The sequence below is a fragment of the Pelobates fuscus genome, chromosome 5 (assembly GCF_036172605.1).
Source record: "Pelobates fuscus isolate aPelFus1 chromosome 5, aPelFus1.pri, whole genome shotgun sequence".
In the NCBI taxonomy this organism is placed as follows: domain Eukaryota; kingdom Metazoa; phylum Chordata; class Amphibia; order Anura; family Pelobatidae; genus Pelobates; species Pelobates fuscus.
Genome location: NC_086321.1, coordinates 293,278,912 through 293,298,744, shown reverse-complemented (window position 1 = coordinate 293,298,744; position 19,833 = coordinate 293,278,912). Strand labels below are relative to the sequence as shown.

Below are 19,833 nucleotides of genomic sequence, written 5' to 3'. Positions count from 1 at the left end.
GACCAATCAGGAGAGGGTTACAATAATCCATGCGGGAAATTACTAGAGCATGTACAAGCTCCTTGGTAGTATCTGGTGCAAGAAAGGGGCTATGTTTTTAAGATGGAATCTACAGGATTTGGCAACATGCTGGATGTGAGGCTCAAAGGTGAGACCAGAGTCAAGTATGAGTCAAGTATGACGCCAAGACAGCGCGCTTGCAAGGATGGACTGATGTTAGTACCAGAAACTTGAAGGGAGAGCGAAAGAGGAGGATCAGTATTAGGAGGTGGAAAGACAAGGAGCTCAGTTTTTGACAGATTGAGTTTCAGAAAGCGGGAGGACATCCAGTCAGAGATGGAAGAAAGGCAAGCAGTGACACGTTGCAGGACGGCAGGGGAGAGGTCCGGGGAGGAGAGATATAGCTGGGTGTCATCAGCGTACAGGTGGTAGCAGAATCCAAAAGAGGTAATAAGTTTGCCAAGAGAGGCAGTATAAAGAGAAAATAGAAGGGGACCAAGGACAGAGCCTTGGGGGACTCCAACCGAGACAGGACAAGGGGAGGAGGTATCATTAGAAAAAGAGACACTGAATGAGCGTTGGGAGAGATAAGAGGAAGGAGGCTGGCAAACAGGCTTCTCCACAATCCAGGGAAGCAGGGCAATTTCTCATTTAAAGGGCCAGTTACAAATAGCAATTTGTAACATATCTCCCCTTTGGGGGGAAGACTAACCAGGCACCTGACCTTCTGTGCCTCCGTTAGTCGATCCACCAACCCACAATAACCAAATGCCAGAGTAGCCCACCCACAACAAACAGGTACAAGGGTGACCCACCCACAAGAAACAGTTACTGCACCTGGGTATTTTGCTGTGGTGATGGGGCAACATGCTGTGGGGACTTGAGGGAGGGCAGAGGCCGACTGCACTCTGCCCAGCTGCCAGCTCTTCTGCTGGGGTTCTGAGACCATAGTCCAGCTCAGTAGCCAGGGGAACATGGGAGTCAGTAGGGGTTAACATCGCCTCTGTTAACCTTGAGACCACGTTAGGAGTTAGCTGGGGAAGGGAATTTGTACTTACCCCCTCCTCCTGTTGTCCTGGTGAGGGTAGTGGGAGATCTGGACAGGCTGTCCAGCATCCCGGTAGGTCAGGCACAGAGACCACGATCCCATCTGTGCCGTCTGGGAGATTGGTGTCTCCCCTTGTTATGGTAAGCTGCCGCTGGGGAGAGAGGGTGCTGTGCTCCTCTCCCTGAAACACAGGCTGCCGCTGGGGAGGAAGGACGACACCTTCAGCTCCCTGGGGTACACATTGCCGCTGGGGAGGAAGGACGGCACCTTTAGCTCCCTGGGGTTCACACTGCCGCTGGGGGGAAAGGACGACACCTTCGGCCCCCTGGGGTACACACTGCTGTTGGGGAGGAAGGATGACACCTTCAGCTCCCTGGGGTTCACACTGCCGCTGGGGGGAAAGGACGACACCTTCGGCCCCCTGGGGTACACACTGCCGCTGGGGAGGAAGGACGACACCTTCAGCTCCCTGTAACACACGCTGCCACTGGGGAGGAAGGATGACACCTTCAGCTCCCTGGCGTTCACACTGCCGCTGGGGGGGAAGGACAACACCTTCGGCCCCCTGGGGTACACACTGCCGCTGGGGGGGAAGGACGACACCTTTGGCCCCCTGGGGTACACACTGCCGCTGGGGAGGAAGAATGGCACCTTCAGCTCCCCGGGAAACACACTTCCGCTGGGGAGGAAGGACGACACCTTCAGCTCCCTGGGGTTCACACTGCCGCTGGGGGGGAAGGACGACACCTTCGCCCCCCTGGGGTACACTCTGCCGCTGGGGAGGAAGGATGGCACCTTCAGCTCCCTGGGACACACACTGCCGCTGGGGAGGAAGGACGACACCTTCAGCTCCCTGGGGTCACACTGCCGCTGGGGGGAAAGAACGACACCTTTGGCCCCCTGGGGTACACACTGCCGCTGGGGAGGAAGGACGACACCTTCAGCTCCCTGTAACCCACACTGCCGCTGGGGAGGAAGGATGACACATAGTTACATAGTTACATAGTTAGATAGCTGAAAAGAGACTTGCGTCCATCAAGTTCAGCCTTCCTCACATCTGTTTTTTGCTGTTGATCCAAAAGGCTAAACAAAAAAAACAAAAAAAACCCAGTTTGAAGCACAATTTTGCAACAAGCTAGGACAAAAAATTCCTTCTTGACCCCAGAATGGCAGTCAGATTTATCCTTGAATCAAGCAGTTATTACCCTACATTGAAAGATTATATCCTTGAATATTCTGTCTTTGCAAGTATGCATCTAGTAGCTGTTTGAACATCTATATGGACTCTGATAAAACCACTTCTTCAGGCAGAGAATTCCACATCCTGATTGTTCTTACAGTAAAAAAACCTTTCCTTTGCCTTAGACGAAATCTTCTTTCTTCCAGTCTAAACGCATGGCCTCGTGTCCTATGTAAAGTCCGGTTTGTGAATAGATTTCCACACAATGGTTTGTATTGGCCCCGAATATATTTGTATAATGTTATCATATCCCCTCTCAGGCGACGTTTTTCTAAACTAAATAGGTTTAAATTTGTTAACCTTTCTTCATAGCTGATATGTTCCATTCCTTTTATTAATTTTGTAGCCCGCCTCTGCACTTTTTCTAGTGCCATGATATCCTTCTTTAGAACAGGTGCCCAAAATTGCACAGCATATTCAATATGTGGTCTTACCAGTGATTTGTAGAGAGGCAAAATGATATTCTCGTCCCGAGAATGAATGCACTTTTTCATGCATGACAATACCTTACTGGCCTTGGCCACTGCTGATTGACATTGCACATTGTTGCATAGTTTGTTGTCTATAACAATTCCCAAGTCCTTTTCGTGTGTTGTTATCCCTAATTCACTTCCATTAAGGGTATACGTTGCTTGTGTATTCTTTACGCCGAAGTGCATAACTTTGCATTTTTCAACATTAAATTTCATCTGCCATTTGAGTGCCCAGTCCTCCAGTCTATCTATATCCTTCTGCAGCAAAGTAATATCTTGCTCACATTGTATTATTTTACAAAGTTTTGTGTCATCTGCAAACACTGAAACATGACTTTCAATGCTGTCTTCAAGATCATTTATAAAAATGTTAAATAGAAGGGGTCCCAGAACAGAACCCTGAGGGACACCACTTGCAACCTCTGTCCAGCTTGAAAATTTACCATTAACGACAACTCTTTGTATTCTGTTTTTAAGCCAATGTTCTACCCAAGAACAAGCATTTTCATCGAGACTGATTTCCTTGAGTTTGAACACTAATCTTTTGTGTGGAACTGTATCAAATGCCTTGGCAAAATCCAAATAGATCACATCCACTGCAACACCCTGATCTATACTTCTACTTACTTCTTCGTAGAACGCAATCAAGTTAGTTTGACATGACCTGTGCTTCATAAAACCGTGCTGATTTTTGCTGATAACCATATTCTTCTCAAGGAATTCTTGAATATTATCCCTTATTAACCTTTCAAATATTTTACCAGCCACAGAAGTTAAGCTCACAGGTCTATAATTTCCAGGCAAGGATTTTGAACCCTTTTTGAATATAGGAACCACATCTGCCTTCCTCCAATCCTCCGGAACACTTCCTGAAAGAAAAGAATCTTGAAAGATTAAAAACAGAGGTTCACTTATTTCTACACTTAGTTCCTTAAGTACACGTGGATGGATACCGTCAGGCCCTGGAGCTTTGTTTATATTAACTTTCTTTAGTTGCTGCAGCACATTGTCTTGAGTTAACCAATTACAATTATTCTGCAAGTTTTTAGTAGCAATCATTTGCACATCTATTGCCATGGGTTCTTCTTTAATATATACGGAGGAGAAATAGTTATTTAGAATTCCTGCCTTTTCTTGGTCTTCATTAACTAACACCCCCGTTTCAGTTTTAAGTGTACCTATACTTTCATTTTTGGGTTTTTTGGAATTTATGTACTTAAAAAATGCTTTGGGGTTGGTTTTGCTCTCTTTAGCTATCATTTTTTCATTTTGAAGTTTAGCAAGTTTAATTGCCTTTTTGCACGCATTATTTGCTTTCTTATATCTTTTATAAGATGCATCTGATTTGTCTGATTTAAATGCTTTAAATGCCCTTTTCTTCAGCTCCCTGGGGTTCACACTGCCGCTGGGGGGGAAGGACGACACCTTCGGCCCCCTGGGGTACACGCTGCCGCTGGGGAGGAAGAATGGCACCTTCAGCTCCCTGGGATACACACTGCCGCTGGGGAGGAAGGACGACACCTTCAGCTCCCTGGGGTTCACGCTGCCACTGGGGAGGAAGGACAACACCTTCGGCTCACTGGGACTCACACTGTCGCTGGAGATCTGGGTTGGTTGCCCAGCATCCCTGTAGGGCCGGTAGAGAGACCTCAGTCCCATCTCTACCTGCCATCTGGAGGTCATAGCAGGACCAGTCAGTTCTGCTTGTCGGGTAGGTTGGGGCTGCACGAAGCTGAGCAGGTGTTGGTAGTCCTGCTCCAGCTCCCACTCCCTTGTTACCAGGTGGGTCATGTCTTTGCTCACCTCGCGTTTGTCAGCCCAGAAATACATGCCCATCCGGTAGTTGTAGATGTCCCAAAACCTAGACCTCTCCATGCTGCCAAGATCAATGTCGTCCTCCAAGGCATCCCATAATAAACCCGGGCCATCATAATCATCCCCCTCCGGTAAGTCGTGCTCGGCTGTCCAGGGGGTAAGTCGAATGGTATGCCACCAGAGGGCCTGGTATGCGTTGTCTAGCCAGATCTCTCGCCATACCAGGGTCTCTAGTCTTGTCACCCACTCATCCAGGGGCTGCTCTCCCAATAGATACATCCGCATCGCCACACGCTTCTGTAGCCGCTGCTCATCACTGGGGAGACTCTCACCTCGCCGCCACTGGGCGTCTTCCAGGGCATCATACCAGAGTTCCTTTCTGTCTGCATCCCTGTAGTCCGCGGCCGCCTCCTCCTCCTCATCATGGAACGCTGTCCGAAAACTAGCTGATTCCATCCTGCTGTAGCCAGGGGCGCTGTACGGATACTAGCGTTGCCCTCAATTTGTAATTCCAAACGTTACCAGTGTCTCCAAGCTGCTTCTCCTCGCACTAGGACGCCATCCCACCGCTTGCCACCAACGTAACGGAGCTCCGTGTATTCCGACCGAGTACCCTCCGTTGATGGACGCTTCCTAGCTTGCGCCGTGGACCACAAGCACCGCACCGGACACCACAGCCACCGCAGACTCCACAACCGCCGAAGCTTAACTGGAGCCTCGCCGTCTTCCTTCCACCCTGGATCGGCTTCTGTCCTCCAGGACCGTGTGGGGAAGGCCTCTCCTCTAGGAGAGCGTATCCGGAACCAGCTCTTAAAAGAGCTAAGTGATTAAAGCTCAGGGGAATATGCAGAACATAGCAATCCCCAGTGTGATATAGCAGTTCCCTCCAATAACGAGACAAGGCTACGTATTGAGGGTCAGAAGAGGTCTGAGGTGCTGGCACACCCAGCCTGGTTTTTATTGCAGTTGTTACAAATACAGGTCCGCCCACAGGGAGGTATAAAACAACCACTCACACATCAGTTACATCCCACATATTCCCTCCCCTTATTCTGAGAGGAAACTCAATTATACATACAGTTAAAACATACTTTCTACCCAACTTTCATAACTCTAAAACCATACGTCACATTCACATAAAAAAACATATCCGCAATCCATCCATTCAGGGGAACAACATATTAAAAAATGGCATGAATCAGACCAGGGGTTCAAAAGTTAGTAAAGTATCTTTTAAAACCCCTGCCAGCATGGCTTTCCAGCTCAGACCGGTTTTACAGAGCCCTCTCTCCTGGAGACAATGGAGAAGTCATCCAATTAACTCCCAGGACAAAGACAGACTCCATTGAGCACATGGGGACACAAAGACAGTAAAACACCTTAAAATACATAAAGTCACCTTTTACACATAACACACAGACATTTCACATATCCCCAGATAGCTGGGATCTGAGCGCAAAAAAACTACCGAATAGCGCGCAGATCCTATTTACACAGTTCAATTGCCATGGAGCTAAAGTATTTCCCATAGTCTTTCATTATATGAATAGGCTCCGTGGCATAGCTATCTGGGGTATCACCGCTCACACAGGGCAAGTACCGAATGACCCCACTGTATTTAAAGGGCCAGAATGAGTGACATGCACTCTGTTAGGGCCGAATACTGTTTTTAAAGGGCCCAATCTCCCAGGGCCATAGTCATGAGGAAGGAGGCTGGCAAACAGGCTTCTCCACAATCCAGGGAAGCAGGGCAATTTCTCATTTAAAGGGCCAGTTACAAATAGCAATTTGTAACAGTGTGTGTTAAAGAAGGCACGAGACAAGTGGAGAGAGATCTGATAAGGTGAGATCGGTCAGAATCGAGCGGGCAAGTGGTGAGGCGAGAGGAGCAAAGAAGAGCAGCCACCTCTTGGTCAGTAGCTGGGGAGAATGTCTGAAGGGTAGGAAAGACATGATCTATGTGTGGTTGAGAAACAGAAAGGCAAGGAGGAGAGAATTCTTTCCTTAGCTGTTCAATCTTGTCAGTGAAGTAACATGCAAAGTTATCAGCAGTAAGGTTAGTATGGGGGGTGGCCACAGCAGGGCGAAGAAGAGAATTAAAGGTGTCAAAGAGACGCCTGGGGTTGCGGGAACATGAACTAATGAGAGAGGAAAAATAGGACTGTTTGGCAAGGGCAAGGGCTGCACTGTATGAACACAATATGAATCTATAATGGAGAAAGTCTGATTGGGTGCGAGACTTCCTCCAGGAGCGGTTAAGCACAACGGGAGCATCTTTGCAGGTAGCGCGTTGATTTAGTATGCCATAGTTGGGGGCAGGTCCTCCTCGAGGTACTTGTTTGGAGTGGCGCTGCAGCATTCAAGGCAGATGTAAGAGTAGAGTTATATGTGGAGATGGCCAGTGAAGGACAGGAGAGGGAAGGGATGGACAGCAGTCGTGAATCAATGTAAGCTGACAACTGCTGGAGATCAAGAGAATTAAGGTCCCTCCTGAGTTGAGGGGGGTTAGGCTGAGGTTGTTGGGTGAGGGGGTACGCGAGAGCAAATTATAAGAGGTGGTGATCAGAGAGTGGATATGGAGTGTTGCAGATATTAGATACTGTATTGCACATCCCTCTTCCATACAGAAATTAAGTAATCAGGCATTGTCTGTGTGTCTTTTGTATGTTAGTATGAGTCTACAGATGTGTACTTAGTGTGTGAATGCATTTTATCTACGATTGCATGTTAATGTTTGTCTATGATTGTGTGTTATTGTGTGTCTATATATGAATGCTTGTATGTGTCAATGTGTGTATGTGAACATGTTGCTAATTTGTTTGGTGTTTGTTGCAAGTTATGTAGATATGTGTGCGAATGGCTAGCTAATTACAGTGGTGGAGCCCTAGAAATGTTTCTTGCCCTATAATGATAAGGGTGACCCTTATTATTTACATTTACAAATGGTCCTTTTCAAACATCTTATTAGTTTTGTAATGGTACCAATAGCTAAAAACTATTTCATGGAACGGTTATGGGTGCTGGGAACTTACTGTTTTTGGATTTACATTTGGGCCTGCTAGCTCTCTTATTGTGTCTGTGCTTATACTGTGTAGTAAGGTAGAATTATATCTGTGCATGGGGACACTAAATATTTCACGACTACAAATGACTACAGAAGCCCCAAAAAGTGTATTTTTTGTGCACATGTCATGATTGGAAAATATTGTTCATATTTCTAGGGGTTATTTATAATGGCATAGTTGATAGTACAAACAGTACCCTATATTCGTTCTCACCTCTAGGAGTGGCTTGTTACTGAAGTGATTTTTGAAACAGTAAGTAACACGCATGAGGGATTCCATACAGTGAATGTCAGCTTGGCTTCATACACATTTAAACTTCAGCTTTCAACATGCATTGGACGCATAAAAAACAGTCTTATATTTTCACGTAGGGAAATTGGAACAGTCACAATAAGCTCTGAACAGTGCTTTGGGTTGGGCAACTCTTGTTTCTTTCCTTGCTATATGTAAATGCCTCAGACATATAGTGGTGTCTAACATTATTGCCTTGGCTTTTTACAAAATGTAAAAATAAAAAACAGAATTAGTTAAAAGAGAGGGAATAATCGTAAACGGTAGAAAAAGCCAAGGTCAAGATAACAGAAGTACAAAATATTGTGTAAACTAGTCAGGTCAGGATTAGACAGATACACAGAGTCAAGATACATCAAAATGAAACCACAACAGGTCAAAGGTCATGTGGTGGGTTTAAAATAGATTACCAAATCCTCCTATTGGTCAGCAGGCAGCAAAAATTACACAGGCGCTGGAAATTGATGCATACTTGGCACTGACGCAGAAACTGATGCCGAAAAATAACACATGGTTGGCGTCAAAGTGACAAGAACCCTGACAGGGTCTTTATTTAAATGTCCTTTTGTTTGAACTCCAGCAATGTACTTGGCTGAAGGTCTCCTTGATACCTTATCAGTCAATTTGATACATTTATCAATGATGTCCTCTAGCAGATTGAAAGTCCAAGGAAACTGATTCACTAAAGACTAATTATTCAGTGGGCTCTCAGGTACTGGCAATCATTTTGCAGACTTCACATGTGTATGCATCAGTGGAGGCTCATCCATAGTTCTTAGAACTAAGATTCTTTTTCTGGATGGGATGGTGGTATGCCAGAAAATATAGGACAAAAATTAGTGTCTCTTCAATTCTGTCATAGGTTTTCAGTTCTGCAGGGCCCCTCCCCTCCTCATTGGTAACTGTTTAGAGACGCTTACTTGAGAGCATCTAGGCATGTCAAAAAATGCCCTGCTGACCCCTGCGACCATGATCCGCCGAGGTGGGGGCGTAGAGAGGAGCACTCTCAAAGGGGGCCCAGGAGGTGGCCATCTGGCCACCTTAGGGCACCCCTAAAACGGCTCCTAGCCAGTGTTCCAGAGTAAGCACCTGCTTACCTGGATGGCAGGTGCCTACTCTGCCGATATATACTGAAAGGGGGTGGGAGGAGAGGAGGCAGGCGGCGTTTGGCGGTGGGGAGGGAGGCTGACCTGGGAGTCCCTGTTTCCTCCCTCGCACGCCCTCTGTGATGCCGGGAGCCGGAATATGATATAATTCCGGCCCCAGCATACTAAACAGTGCACGGGAGGAGAGCGGAACTGCCAGATTACAGCACAGCTCCACACTGGACCACAGGGAGAGGACCCACACCAGCTCTCCAAAAGGTAGGTAGGTACAAAATGTGATTGTGTGAGTGTGTCTGACAGTGTGTGTGTTTCTGTCTATCAGTGAGAGTGTGTCTGTCAGTCAGTAAGTGTGTTTGTCTGTCAATGTGTGTGAGTGTCTTTTAGAGTGTGTGTCTGTCAGTATGTGAGTGTGTCTGTCAGTGTGAGTGTGTCTGTCAGTGCATTCATGTGTCTGTCAGTGTGTGCATGTGTCTGTTACAAATGTAGAGGGGTGGGAAAGACACGTTGAGGTGGAGGGGGTGGGTGGGAGAGACATGTTGGGGGAAGGTTCGAAACAGGGAGAGGCATGAGGGGGCCCCAGTGCAGTTTTCATACTTGGCCCAGTGGTTTATAGTTACGCCTCTGTATTGTATTAGTATCTCTGTATTGTAAAGGGAAGAGTAAAATTCAGTGGAAGGAGATTAGCGCCCCACCATCTTAAAACTTCACCAGCCGCCACTGGTATGCATTTGACTGTGCGTATCTATGTAGTATGCATGCTTGCTTGTGTCTATGTGTGTGTGTGAGTTGCTAAGTTGTGGTCCACGGAAAATTATATATGCCTGTGAGTGACTAGTTATGTATGTGCGCATTTGCTTGTGGTTAATTACAAATGCTGAGCTGTGGCACATTCAAAAGTGATAAAGTTCAGTTATTACATCACTTAAAATCCAGTGTGATCAACTTCTAGAGCAAAATGTGATGGAGCATAGAAATGGAGAACAGAGCAAAGAATTTCTTAACTCCTACACAAAGTCAACACTTCTAGGGACAGCATTAACACGGTGATCTTTATTCCCACCCCTTATCTCTGTACCCAACACCTACAGACTGGACACACAAGCCTAGTGGCAATGTGTTTGCTACCCATGTAATTCCTAAAGGTATTAAATACTGGAAACTAGAAAGCACTACATCTATTTTTTTTGTTTGTTTGACCCAGCACAGCCTATTTTAGCAACTCTATGACATACACCTTAGAGAGTGAGTTATGGAAACATGAAACCTTCTTTTGGAACACTCCTAGACACATATCCCCTAAGTGATAAAATGCTTTAGAATGCACAAATTTGTTGACACATCACGAAATGCTCACACTATGTGGTCTGATTGTTAGTATAAAATGTTGCTGAGGAAAGGCCTTTTTCTTATGCGCTGTTATGAAAGGTATAGTGCGTAGAGTAAGAGGTAAATCTTTATATGAGTAGGAGGTGTTAAAACAATTAAAGCAGCATCTTTAATTAGTCCTTTTTGTTAGTTAAGGTAATCACGGAATCTTACATCACAATAATACTGTGACTGACATTGCTATTTTTACATTATTCTATAAGGTACAAAGATATATAGATAATGACCCTGAAAGGTCAAAACATCAATCATATTCATTTAATTACAAGGTACTTTATTTGAAAAGTCATAGACATAGAATGGATAAATGAGGCACTGGAATGTACCTGGGTATTAATTTTTGGTTTTAAGGGCATATTACCATATATATATTTAATATTTCTATTGAATATGTGGCTAGCAAATACATAGACAGGGTTACTATATGATGTTTTATTTGAGTGCTGCAACGCTTGGTGAGAGGTATTCGGCAACAACACACGTTAACTGTCTTTAGATTCTCTGTGCAAATATCACCCCCTTACATTGAAGCAACTTTACATGGTACTACACAGACACCATTACAGTAGCCACATTTTCATTTTATTGGGGCAACCATTACACTTTAACCAATCAATCCCACTGTAGAGGAACTGCAGATAATATATGTGGCATGGCAACATGTGATATTAATTATGGAGCTTATAAGTGTACATGATGGAGTTGGTGTTATTATTGTTTTAAATATACACCTTCCATTTTTATTCTCTAGTATAAATAAAAATATACCCTCCATCAGGGGTGATGAATTCATGGGGATCTGGCTATTGAGTCTAACGCACAGCAATTAGAAGATATTTGCATTAAATTAAAAAACAGGTAGACTTTGTCAGACTACTTTAAAATAGTATCACAAAAAGTGGCATTTGTCAGACTACTTTTAAATAGTATCACAAAAATTGGCATTTAAAAGCTACTAGCAACATATGTAATACACCGAGCTGTAAAGGTTATATTGCTTAGAATGTCTCTGAACACAACCACTTTAGCAAACTGTCAAATAAGTGTCTTAGATTGGCCACATCCCCCCTGAAACTCTGGTGTGGCTTTATGTGGCATATGCTTCACTGTTTAAGAAAAGTAATAAAAACAACACATTAATATGATAATATATAATTTTACATTTAAAAATCAGCACTTTTTATGTATAGTCTACAGATTTTCTTTGGTTTCTATGCCGATGATTGGTCCAACCACACCTTGGACCTTTGTTCAACAGTGGACTGACCTAAAGAGGACCATGCACAGAAGATCCACTTAAAGAAGTCCTATTACATAGGTTTACACTTGTTGTAAAAGTGAAAAGTGCTTCCTCAAACTATTATGTACCAAGGCAGTGACAGACAGCTTTTTACCCTTTTATTAACCCCTTAAGGACACATGACATGTGTGACATGTCATGATTCCCCTTTATTCCAGAAGTTTGGTCCTTAAGGTTAAAGGAACACTATAGGGTCAGAAATACAAACATGTATTCCTGACCCTATAGTGCTAAACCCACCATTTAGGTGGCTTGCCCCCCCCCCCCCTTAGTCCCCTTAAAAGTTAATAAAACTCACCTCATTTCCAGCGCCGTACGGGTCCACCGCCAAACAGCACCTCCTTAGAGAGATGCAAGGAGGCGGGGCGAAACATCAGCTCCTCAGAGAGATGCATTGAATCAATGCATCTATATGATGAAAATTAATTCACTGCTGAGGAGTGGCCACTTGGAGGTGTCCCTAGGGACAATGTTTGCATGAGAATGCCTGCATATAATGATTATACTTACCAGAACAACTACATTAAGCTGTAGATGTTTTGGTGACTATAGAGTCCCTTTAATTTTGTTACCAGAAATTACCATTTCTTTTTAGCATTATTTTATTAGTAGCTATATCATTAAAGGTAAAAAAGGCTATCGGCACATCTTGATGTCTGTGTTCACAAGATAAAAACTGCAATTCCAACTAGTGACAAGACTATTGACAGCCATACTACTAACCCTTTCCTTTATCTGCCTCCGTTATGCTTTGAAAATGTATAGTTTATTAAAATGTACGTGATGGGTATCCAAATTAATGTTTGCAATTATCTCTTGTCAGTCAGTATAAGACTAAGGGTATGGATATGACATGCAATGACATATCTAAGTCTTTTTACTATTAGAAATAACACATATTCTACTGAACAGTTTAGAATATGGTAACTCAAGCAAAAAAAGTATGTTAATAATGACATGAATCAAAATAAATGAGCCAAATTAATAGTAAATGCCTTGAAAATATATTTAGCATTTTTTTTTTGTTAACAGGAATTTAGATAAACTAGAAATGCATAGTGAGCTTTCCCAGGATGCAGCATGCACAACTAATTGTATCTATGTACTTTTAACCAAATGTAGAGTTGACATTGCTTACATGAATAGGAATTCCTATTACCATATTTAAATAGAAGTTCCAATAACATACATTTTATTCCATGTAGAACTAGATTGTAGTTGTATGCTGTGTAAGTTCCCATCCAAAATGCTTTGATTTTCATGTTTACAGGTAAACTCATCAATCTCCCCCCTTCCTCCAAACTGTCCTGTATTTCTTTCCCTACCACTCCTGTAAATTAGTTTTGTTACATCACTGTGTTTAGTTTCATGTTTGTTAACAACAACAAAAAAATCTGTTGTGTTTTGTCTTTGTTTTGCTAAATCATCCCCCACCAGGGCTCAGAAGTAAGTTCCTATTTCCCTTTCCTCTCCCACTAACTACACAAGTACCTTCTTCAGGTTACTTTAACTGTGCTTGCCTGCATGGAAATGAATCCACCGTAAATTCTATGGTCGCCATCTTTCAGATTCTATTGTGGTTTTCCATTCGAGGAAGAATGACGAAACCTGGTTGTACTTATTTCCTCTTTCCTAATCTTACGCTGCTTTGTATAATGATTCAGAGTTACTTTAGCCTCAGCCTGCTAGAAACAACTGACGTATACTGTACTCACTCTGCATTTAGAAACGTCTTAATTATCTACCTTCAAGTCAACATCCTATAATATAGTACACACTATGAGTCTGTTCTGTTAATCTGCAGTCATCACCATATGTTAACTAGAAAACCAATATTTAGCTCCGTTTACTAGAACTTTCGTTCGAGTTTCATGCAAAAACTAAGTTAAATTAATGCAGGAAAATTCAACATTTATACTGCAAATCATACACTCTTACTAGTCAAGCAAGAGTGTGAGTCCACTGAATAACTAGTAGTAGTAGGTGTCAGACCTTCAATTTCTTTTTGTACAAAATTTGGAAAATATTGATTCAGACAAAACAAAATTCTAAAATATTGCTTCGGACAAGATGAAATTCTAAAAATTCTGATTGCAAAGAAGCAAAATTCAGTAGACAACTCCCTACTTTCCTCTCCGGACATAGAATTGCAATATTGATATAAAATTAGAGAGCCATTTACTAAACAGCTGAAAGACCTTTTCTTAATTTGATTTTTTCAGTTTTTTAGTTGATAACGCTATCCTTATCAAAATGAATTGATCTAAAACAAATTGATTTGATTTGTTACAGATTAGATTTCTCTTGAAATTTCTAGGTTACCTGTATTCACAAAAGCCTTTTTTAAATTACTCTTGCCTGAGATATTCAGTGTACTAGTTACCATATAGAAACACTGGTATTGGCATCACTAGGGGGCTGCAGACGGCACCAGGTCACACCACGCCGTTAAACAGCATGACAACAGCCAGCCCATGCAAAGATAACAGCAATAACCACCCACTACACGGGCTTCTGGTCTACACCTTTGTTGGGTGCATATCCCTTACGCGAGTTCCAGTACTTTCACTGATAATATTGGAGCATTGCCTTGGTAAGACACAGCAATGATCTGCCATTAGCAGAAAGCTAGAAACCATAACTTTGCAAAGGTGCAGACCAGAAGAGCTCACCACTGGACCACCAATGTGCTCACTTCCCTGGCACAAGATAACAAGGGAGGGGGTAACTAGAAATACATGAAGTTAGTTGCTCCCCAACCCAGTATAATACCCACTCATGTATGCTGATGGTATTTTTAGATTTACTGATGCGGTCTGGTACAGAAAGGGGGTCCATCTGGAGGGAAAACACCATGAGTTACTTAACTGAGGTAACCCTAGTCACGCAACTGACACAAGTTGCTGTGTAATATCTAGGACACTTACAAGACACGTAAGAGCTTTAAGTACAGTGAAACAATATTGTAAGAAAAAGTATTTAGCATTCAAACTCAGGTGTTCTGAATGGGGAAAGCAAACATTATTATCCCTTCATATAACTATATCAGCCATAGTCATAAATTAAACTTACATACCCAGTAATAAATGAAAATTTTAATTCGTAGAGCACAAATACAATTACCCTGTGCAATGACATTGTGCAATATCAGTTCCAGTCATGTTCTGACAGCAGTAACGCTGGTTGATTACCAAGAGACATGTACATTTAGGCAATACTGCACAATCACAGTTAAGTACATGAAATATTCTGCAGTGCTGTTTGTTTGAAAACTCATTATTGGCTTGCTGGTTTCCCTTTGATGAGACAGATTCACAACCAACGGCATATCTCAGCATTGTCTTAACCTGGCCCGTAATCTGAATTCAGTTTATACCTGTACATTAGATACAAAGCAAGCACTCTGTGAGCCACTCCTGATAATCTGAAATTAGTTGAACACGTTACGCTACCTACAAACCAGGCACTGTCGGAACCTCTGCAGGAAATCTCCAGTTACAATACATTACAACAAAACCATGCTGTCTGAATTGCTCGAGCTGCCATTATGAGTTGTCACATGCCTCTGAAGTTGTAATTCTATTTAAACAGCAGAAAATGACTCTGCATCATGTTATAAAGCAGCACATTCATTTTCAGGAAGGGTTGCTGTGGCTGCTACAGCTTCACACAAACTTCTGCTTTTACGTCCGCATTGTAAGGGATGGTACTCATCAAGAGGACAATGCCTACTGACGCATGCAAAGATGCTTAATGTACTTGCAGAATCTGTCCCATTACAAGAAGTTCAAGGCTTTGCAGGCCTCTTGCAAGAAATGGTTCTCAACCTGTGCTATGCAGACTTTAACCTGTGCTCACTCATTTCCAACAATTAACTTTGCATGGCCCAAAACATACCCACAACTGACAGATTATTAACCCTGCCAGCGCTGAATACCATTGTAACTGGAATTTGTTTTTGTGCTGGAAGGGTTAATGTTTACTTTCAGCTTCAAGTTCATTTTTCTTTTTGTGGGTGCAGGAAAAATGTCAGTTGCTTTGCATGTGTCGCGTGATTTGCTATAAATTAAGCTGTCTTGCCAATTAAGCCTCATTATCCTGTCCCCTCTAGATTACGAAGTGTGAAAATGGAGCAGAGGAAACTCAATGACCAGGCTAACACACTGGTGGATCTCGCAAAGGTGAGCATGCTTATGGAACCTATGAATAAGTTAAAAAAAATACTAATACTTTATACGTTGCATAATATCTTAATATTTTAGAGATCTAGACTAGCTTTCAAAAAAGAATTTCCAGTCCGATAGGTATTTTTTATGATTAGAGGAGAAGCATCATCTTAAACTGAATACAGTCTTTAAATTGCCCACCAAAAAGGCATTTAAATGTCAGAAGAGTACAAGTAAGAGTATATCTATCTAGCTATCTAGTCTGCCTTGAAGGGACACTCTAATCAACAAAACAACTGTAGCTTAGTGAAGCAGTTTTGATATTTCACTGCTAAATTCAATCAGATCATACAGTACAGTGTGTTTACTTTAGAAGTTCGTATCTCCTGCTCTATTAATTGTACTTTAATTATACTTGTGAGGCTGTTGCAGGCTATTAACATACCTTTAAATTAAACACACTGTTTAATAAGGGAAGCATCATAATTTTGATTATTTTTAAGGAAATGGGTAGGGAGACTGTGTAAGTCACAACCCAAGGAGATAGGGCTAGGAAAATATTGCCAACTGTGTTAGTATAATTGAAGAACTGCTTTTGTTTTTTTATGGTTCTGATTTCCATTTCTGTGTACAGCTAATGACAAATTTCCACTGCCTGTAAAGGTGAATTGCCCTTTTGTAGGAGATCATACAAAATCTGTTATTCTATAACTATTATTCTTTAACTTTTTAGCTCTTGCTTATAACAAAAACAAATGTTTTGCTTTATACCTACTGCCCATACCTAATTTAAACAGCATATATAATGTGGAATTTTATTAACACACTTATTTTCTCCTATTTAGACACAGAATGTTATGTACGACCTCATGTCCGAGCTACAAGAACGTAACGATGACCTTGAGAAGAGGATTATAACTTTGGAGACTAAGATTGACTCCTTAAATGCCTCCCTCCATGCTCTGCCAGGGCTCATTGCTCAGGCCCTGCTTCGAGAGCAGGGAGAACTATTCCTCCTGCGCTCCCACCGCCCATTTCACCCATCTAACAGTTCGGACAATTCATGGAGTCCCCCACGTAGACGTACCTCTCCTTCCACTGCCCCGCACACCTCTTCAGACAGCGGCTGAAGAGGGGAGTGGAAAGATTAAGTCCTAAGTGGGAGTGGTGGAGTGAAGACTTTACAAGCTCACTGATTATCCATAGCCACTGTGTGGTTTGATTATGTCAGCTTTTTTTCTTAAAAGCCTTGGATATTTGTTAACCCCTGCGGGTTCTTTGAAAATGCTGGAGTGAAAGTTCTATCAAAAACAAAAACAAAAAAAAGTTTGTGTAAACACGCACACGTGTGTACGCGCAGTGCCGCGATTATTCCCCCACACCTGCCACATACCTGATTTTGAGCAGTCATGTGGTATGGTCGGATTTAAAGAGAGATCATCCTGTTAAATACTTTCTAAAATGTATTTATATTCTGTACAAAGTATCACTTGCACGACTGTCTGATTTTGTTTTTAACACATTGAACAAATCTGTTGGGTATCTAGCAGTTTTGCTTTTAATTAGTGATAGGCAGTCGGCCATATTTTTTTAATTTCTAAAAAATATATTTTAAAGTGTCAGAAAGATGTACTGAGAGGGGTCTGTGTGCAACCCCATAGCTGTCATGGGATAAGGTGTAAGTGACTGGAACGTGCGTGTGTGTGTTTACATACATGAAAATGTATATATAAATATATTTATTTATTTATATATATAAATTGCTTCTCATATATGTATATATATATATATATATATATATATATATATATATGAGCAGAACTCTGTATTTTTTTAAACTTTTGTTGCTGGAGTGGTGTAATATGTAATATACCAGTGTTACTGCCCCACTGGGTGGCAGGTATCTACGTAGAGGGGCTAAGGTGGATGTCACTTGAGATTGGCACCAAGTTCTTTTAACCCCTTAAGGACACATGACATGTGTGACATGTCATGATTCCCTTTTATTCCAGAAGTTTGGTCCTTAAGGGGTTAAACAAACATCATATCTGAAAAAAAAGATGGCCACACAAAAAAAAGTATTGGTTGATAAATGTTTTTTTACAATTACACTTAAAAAATTGTGGCTATGTCCCAATCCCCCCTCAACAGCTTTTACCATGGTATTTTTAGTAGGACATTCAGACCTAACTACATGAATGTGCCTGGGAGCTTGCTTGTCCAAGCTTGGTTGACTCTGGGTCTGACTCTTCAGTTGATGCCCTTCAGGGTAAAACCTCTATTCTCCAAACAAGGGATTTGAGACTTACTGGGCTCTCACCACACTTCAAAGTTGCCACTTATGTGTTTTTATGGCCAGCAATCCTTTTTTATCTCGTCCCTAAAGAGGCACTGATTCACCACACATGCCTGGGCAGCATATTTCATTAGGGTTTTATTTAGTTTTTTTTTTTTAACTTATTTAGGAAAGATTAAGTTCTGACTACTTATATGTTTAGGATATATATTTGTAATCAATTTTAAAATAAAATGCATTTAAGTTGCCAGCTATATTTTACTTAAAGTGTTACTCAAAGACCCCTTGCCATCTGCTGTAGTGATAACTATGTAAGCAGAACTCTGGACCATTCCACAGCAAAGAGGCAAACTATTTAGCAATGGCTTGCCTCTTACCTGGGACCTGCTGGGTAATGGCTCACCTGTAATGCTGGCTGAATGACAAACTGCATAAACTGCATCCCTCTCTCTACTCACTCATTGGCTGAGTGTGTCAGCAGGGCACTTTCAGCCAATGAATTAGCATTGTGCACATAAATATGCACAGAATTGGCATAGGCCAACTTGGAATTCTCAATTTGTGTTGGCTAATGACTATGTTACATCTCCAGGAGGAAGCCCAAATATGTGCAGCATTTAATAATTAAATATTGCTCATACAGGCTCTTTGCACCATGACCACTTGAAACCACTGAAGTTGTTATGCTGTTGGAGTAACCCTTTAAAAAGGAACTGTCACTTTCCAGAATTTTAATATGATGTTTACTTATAGTCTATTTGTAGCAAATGTTTGTGAGATCTGAAATATCAAATTAAAAGTAGAAATCCTTACCACTCTATCCTGAAAATGAGTATCTCCAAATTGTCTCTTCCTTGAACACTTGTTAGGCACAATAAAGAGAGAAGGAGAAACAGAGACAGTGTTTCTGTTTCTCCTAATCCAATGTGCTATTTGCCTTGGATGTGCCAGGACTGAACTTGATTATGACAAATGTTAAATTGTACTTGATATACATTTAATGAAACAGCTTAGGCACCATAACATCATCATCAACATTAAAGGAACACTATAGTCACCTAAATTACTTTAGCTAAATAAAGCAGTTTTAGTGTATAGATCATTCCCCTGCAATTTCACTGCTCAATTCACTGTCATTTAGGAGTTAAATCACTTTGTTTCTTTTTATGCAGCCCTAGCCACACCTCCCCTGGCTATGATTGACAGAGCCTGCATGAAAAAAAAACTGGTTTCACTTGCAAACAGATGTAATTTACCTTAAATAATTGTATCTCAATCTCTAAATTGAACTTTAATCACATACAGGAGGCTCTTGCAGGGTCTAGCAAGCTATTAACATAGCAGGGGATAAGAAAATCTTAATTAAACAGAACTTGCAATAAAGAAAGCCTAAATAGGGCTCTCTTTACAGGAAGTGTTTATGGAAGGCTGTGCAAGTCACATGCAGGGAGGTGTGACTAGGGTTCATAAACAAAGGGATTTAACTCCTAAATGGCAGAGGATTGAGCAGTGAGGCTGCAGGGGCATGTTCTATACACCAAAACTGCTTCATTAAGCTACAGTTGTTCAGGTGACTATAGTGTCCCTTTAAGTTTTTATGGTTCCTGGAGGTCCGGAAATGGTTTAACCCCGTAGTTGAGCCAGCAC

At 42.0% G+C, this 19,833-nt stretch overlaps 1 protein-coding gene across 1 annotated transcript in view; it reads left to right on the top strand.

Moving 5' to 3' along the window:
• Positions 1-17,474, top strand: part of KCNN1 (potassium calcium-activated channel subfamily N member 1) — a 111,364-nt gene extending 93,890 nt beyond the window's left edge. The window contains exons 8-9 of the mRNA XM_063457322.1: positions 15,836-15,905; positions 16,736-17,474. Coding sequence (XP_063313392.1) covers positions 15,836-15,905; positions 16,736-17,020 — 355 coding nt within the window. The 3' untranslated portion in view covers positions 17,021-17,474. The remainder of the gene's footprint in view (positions 1-15,835; positions 15,906-16,735) is intronic.
• The last annotated feature ends 2,359 nt before the right edge of the window (positions 17,475-19,833 follow it).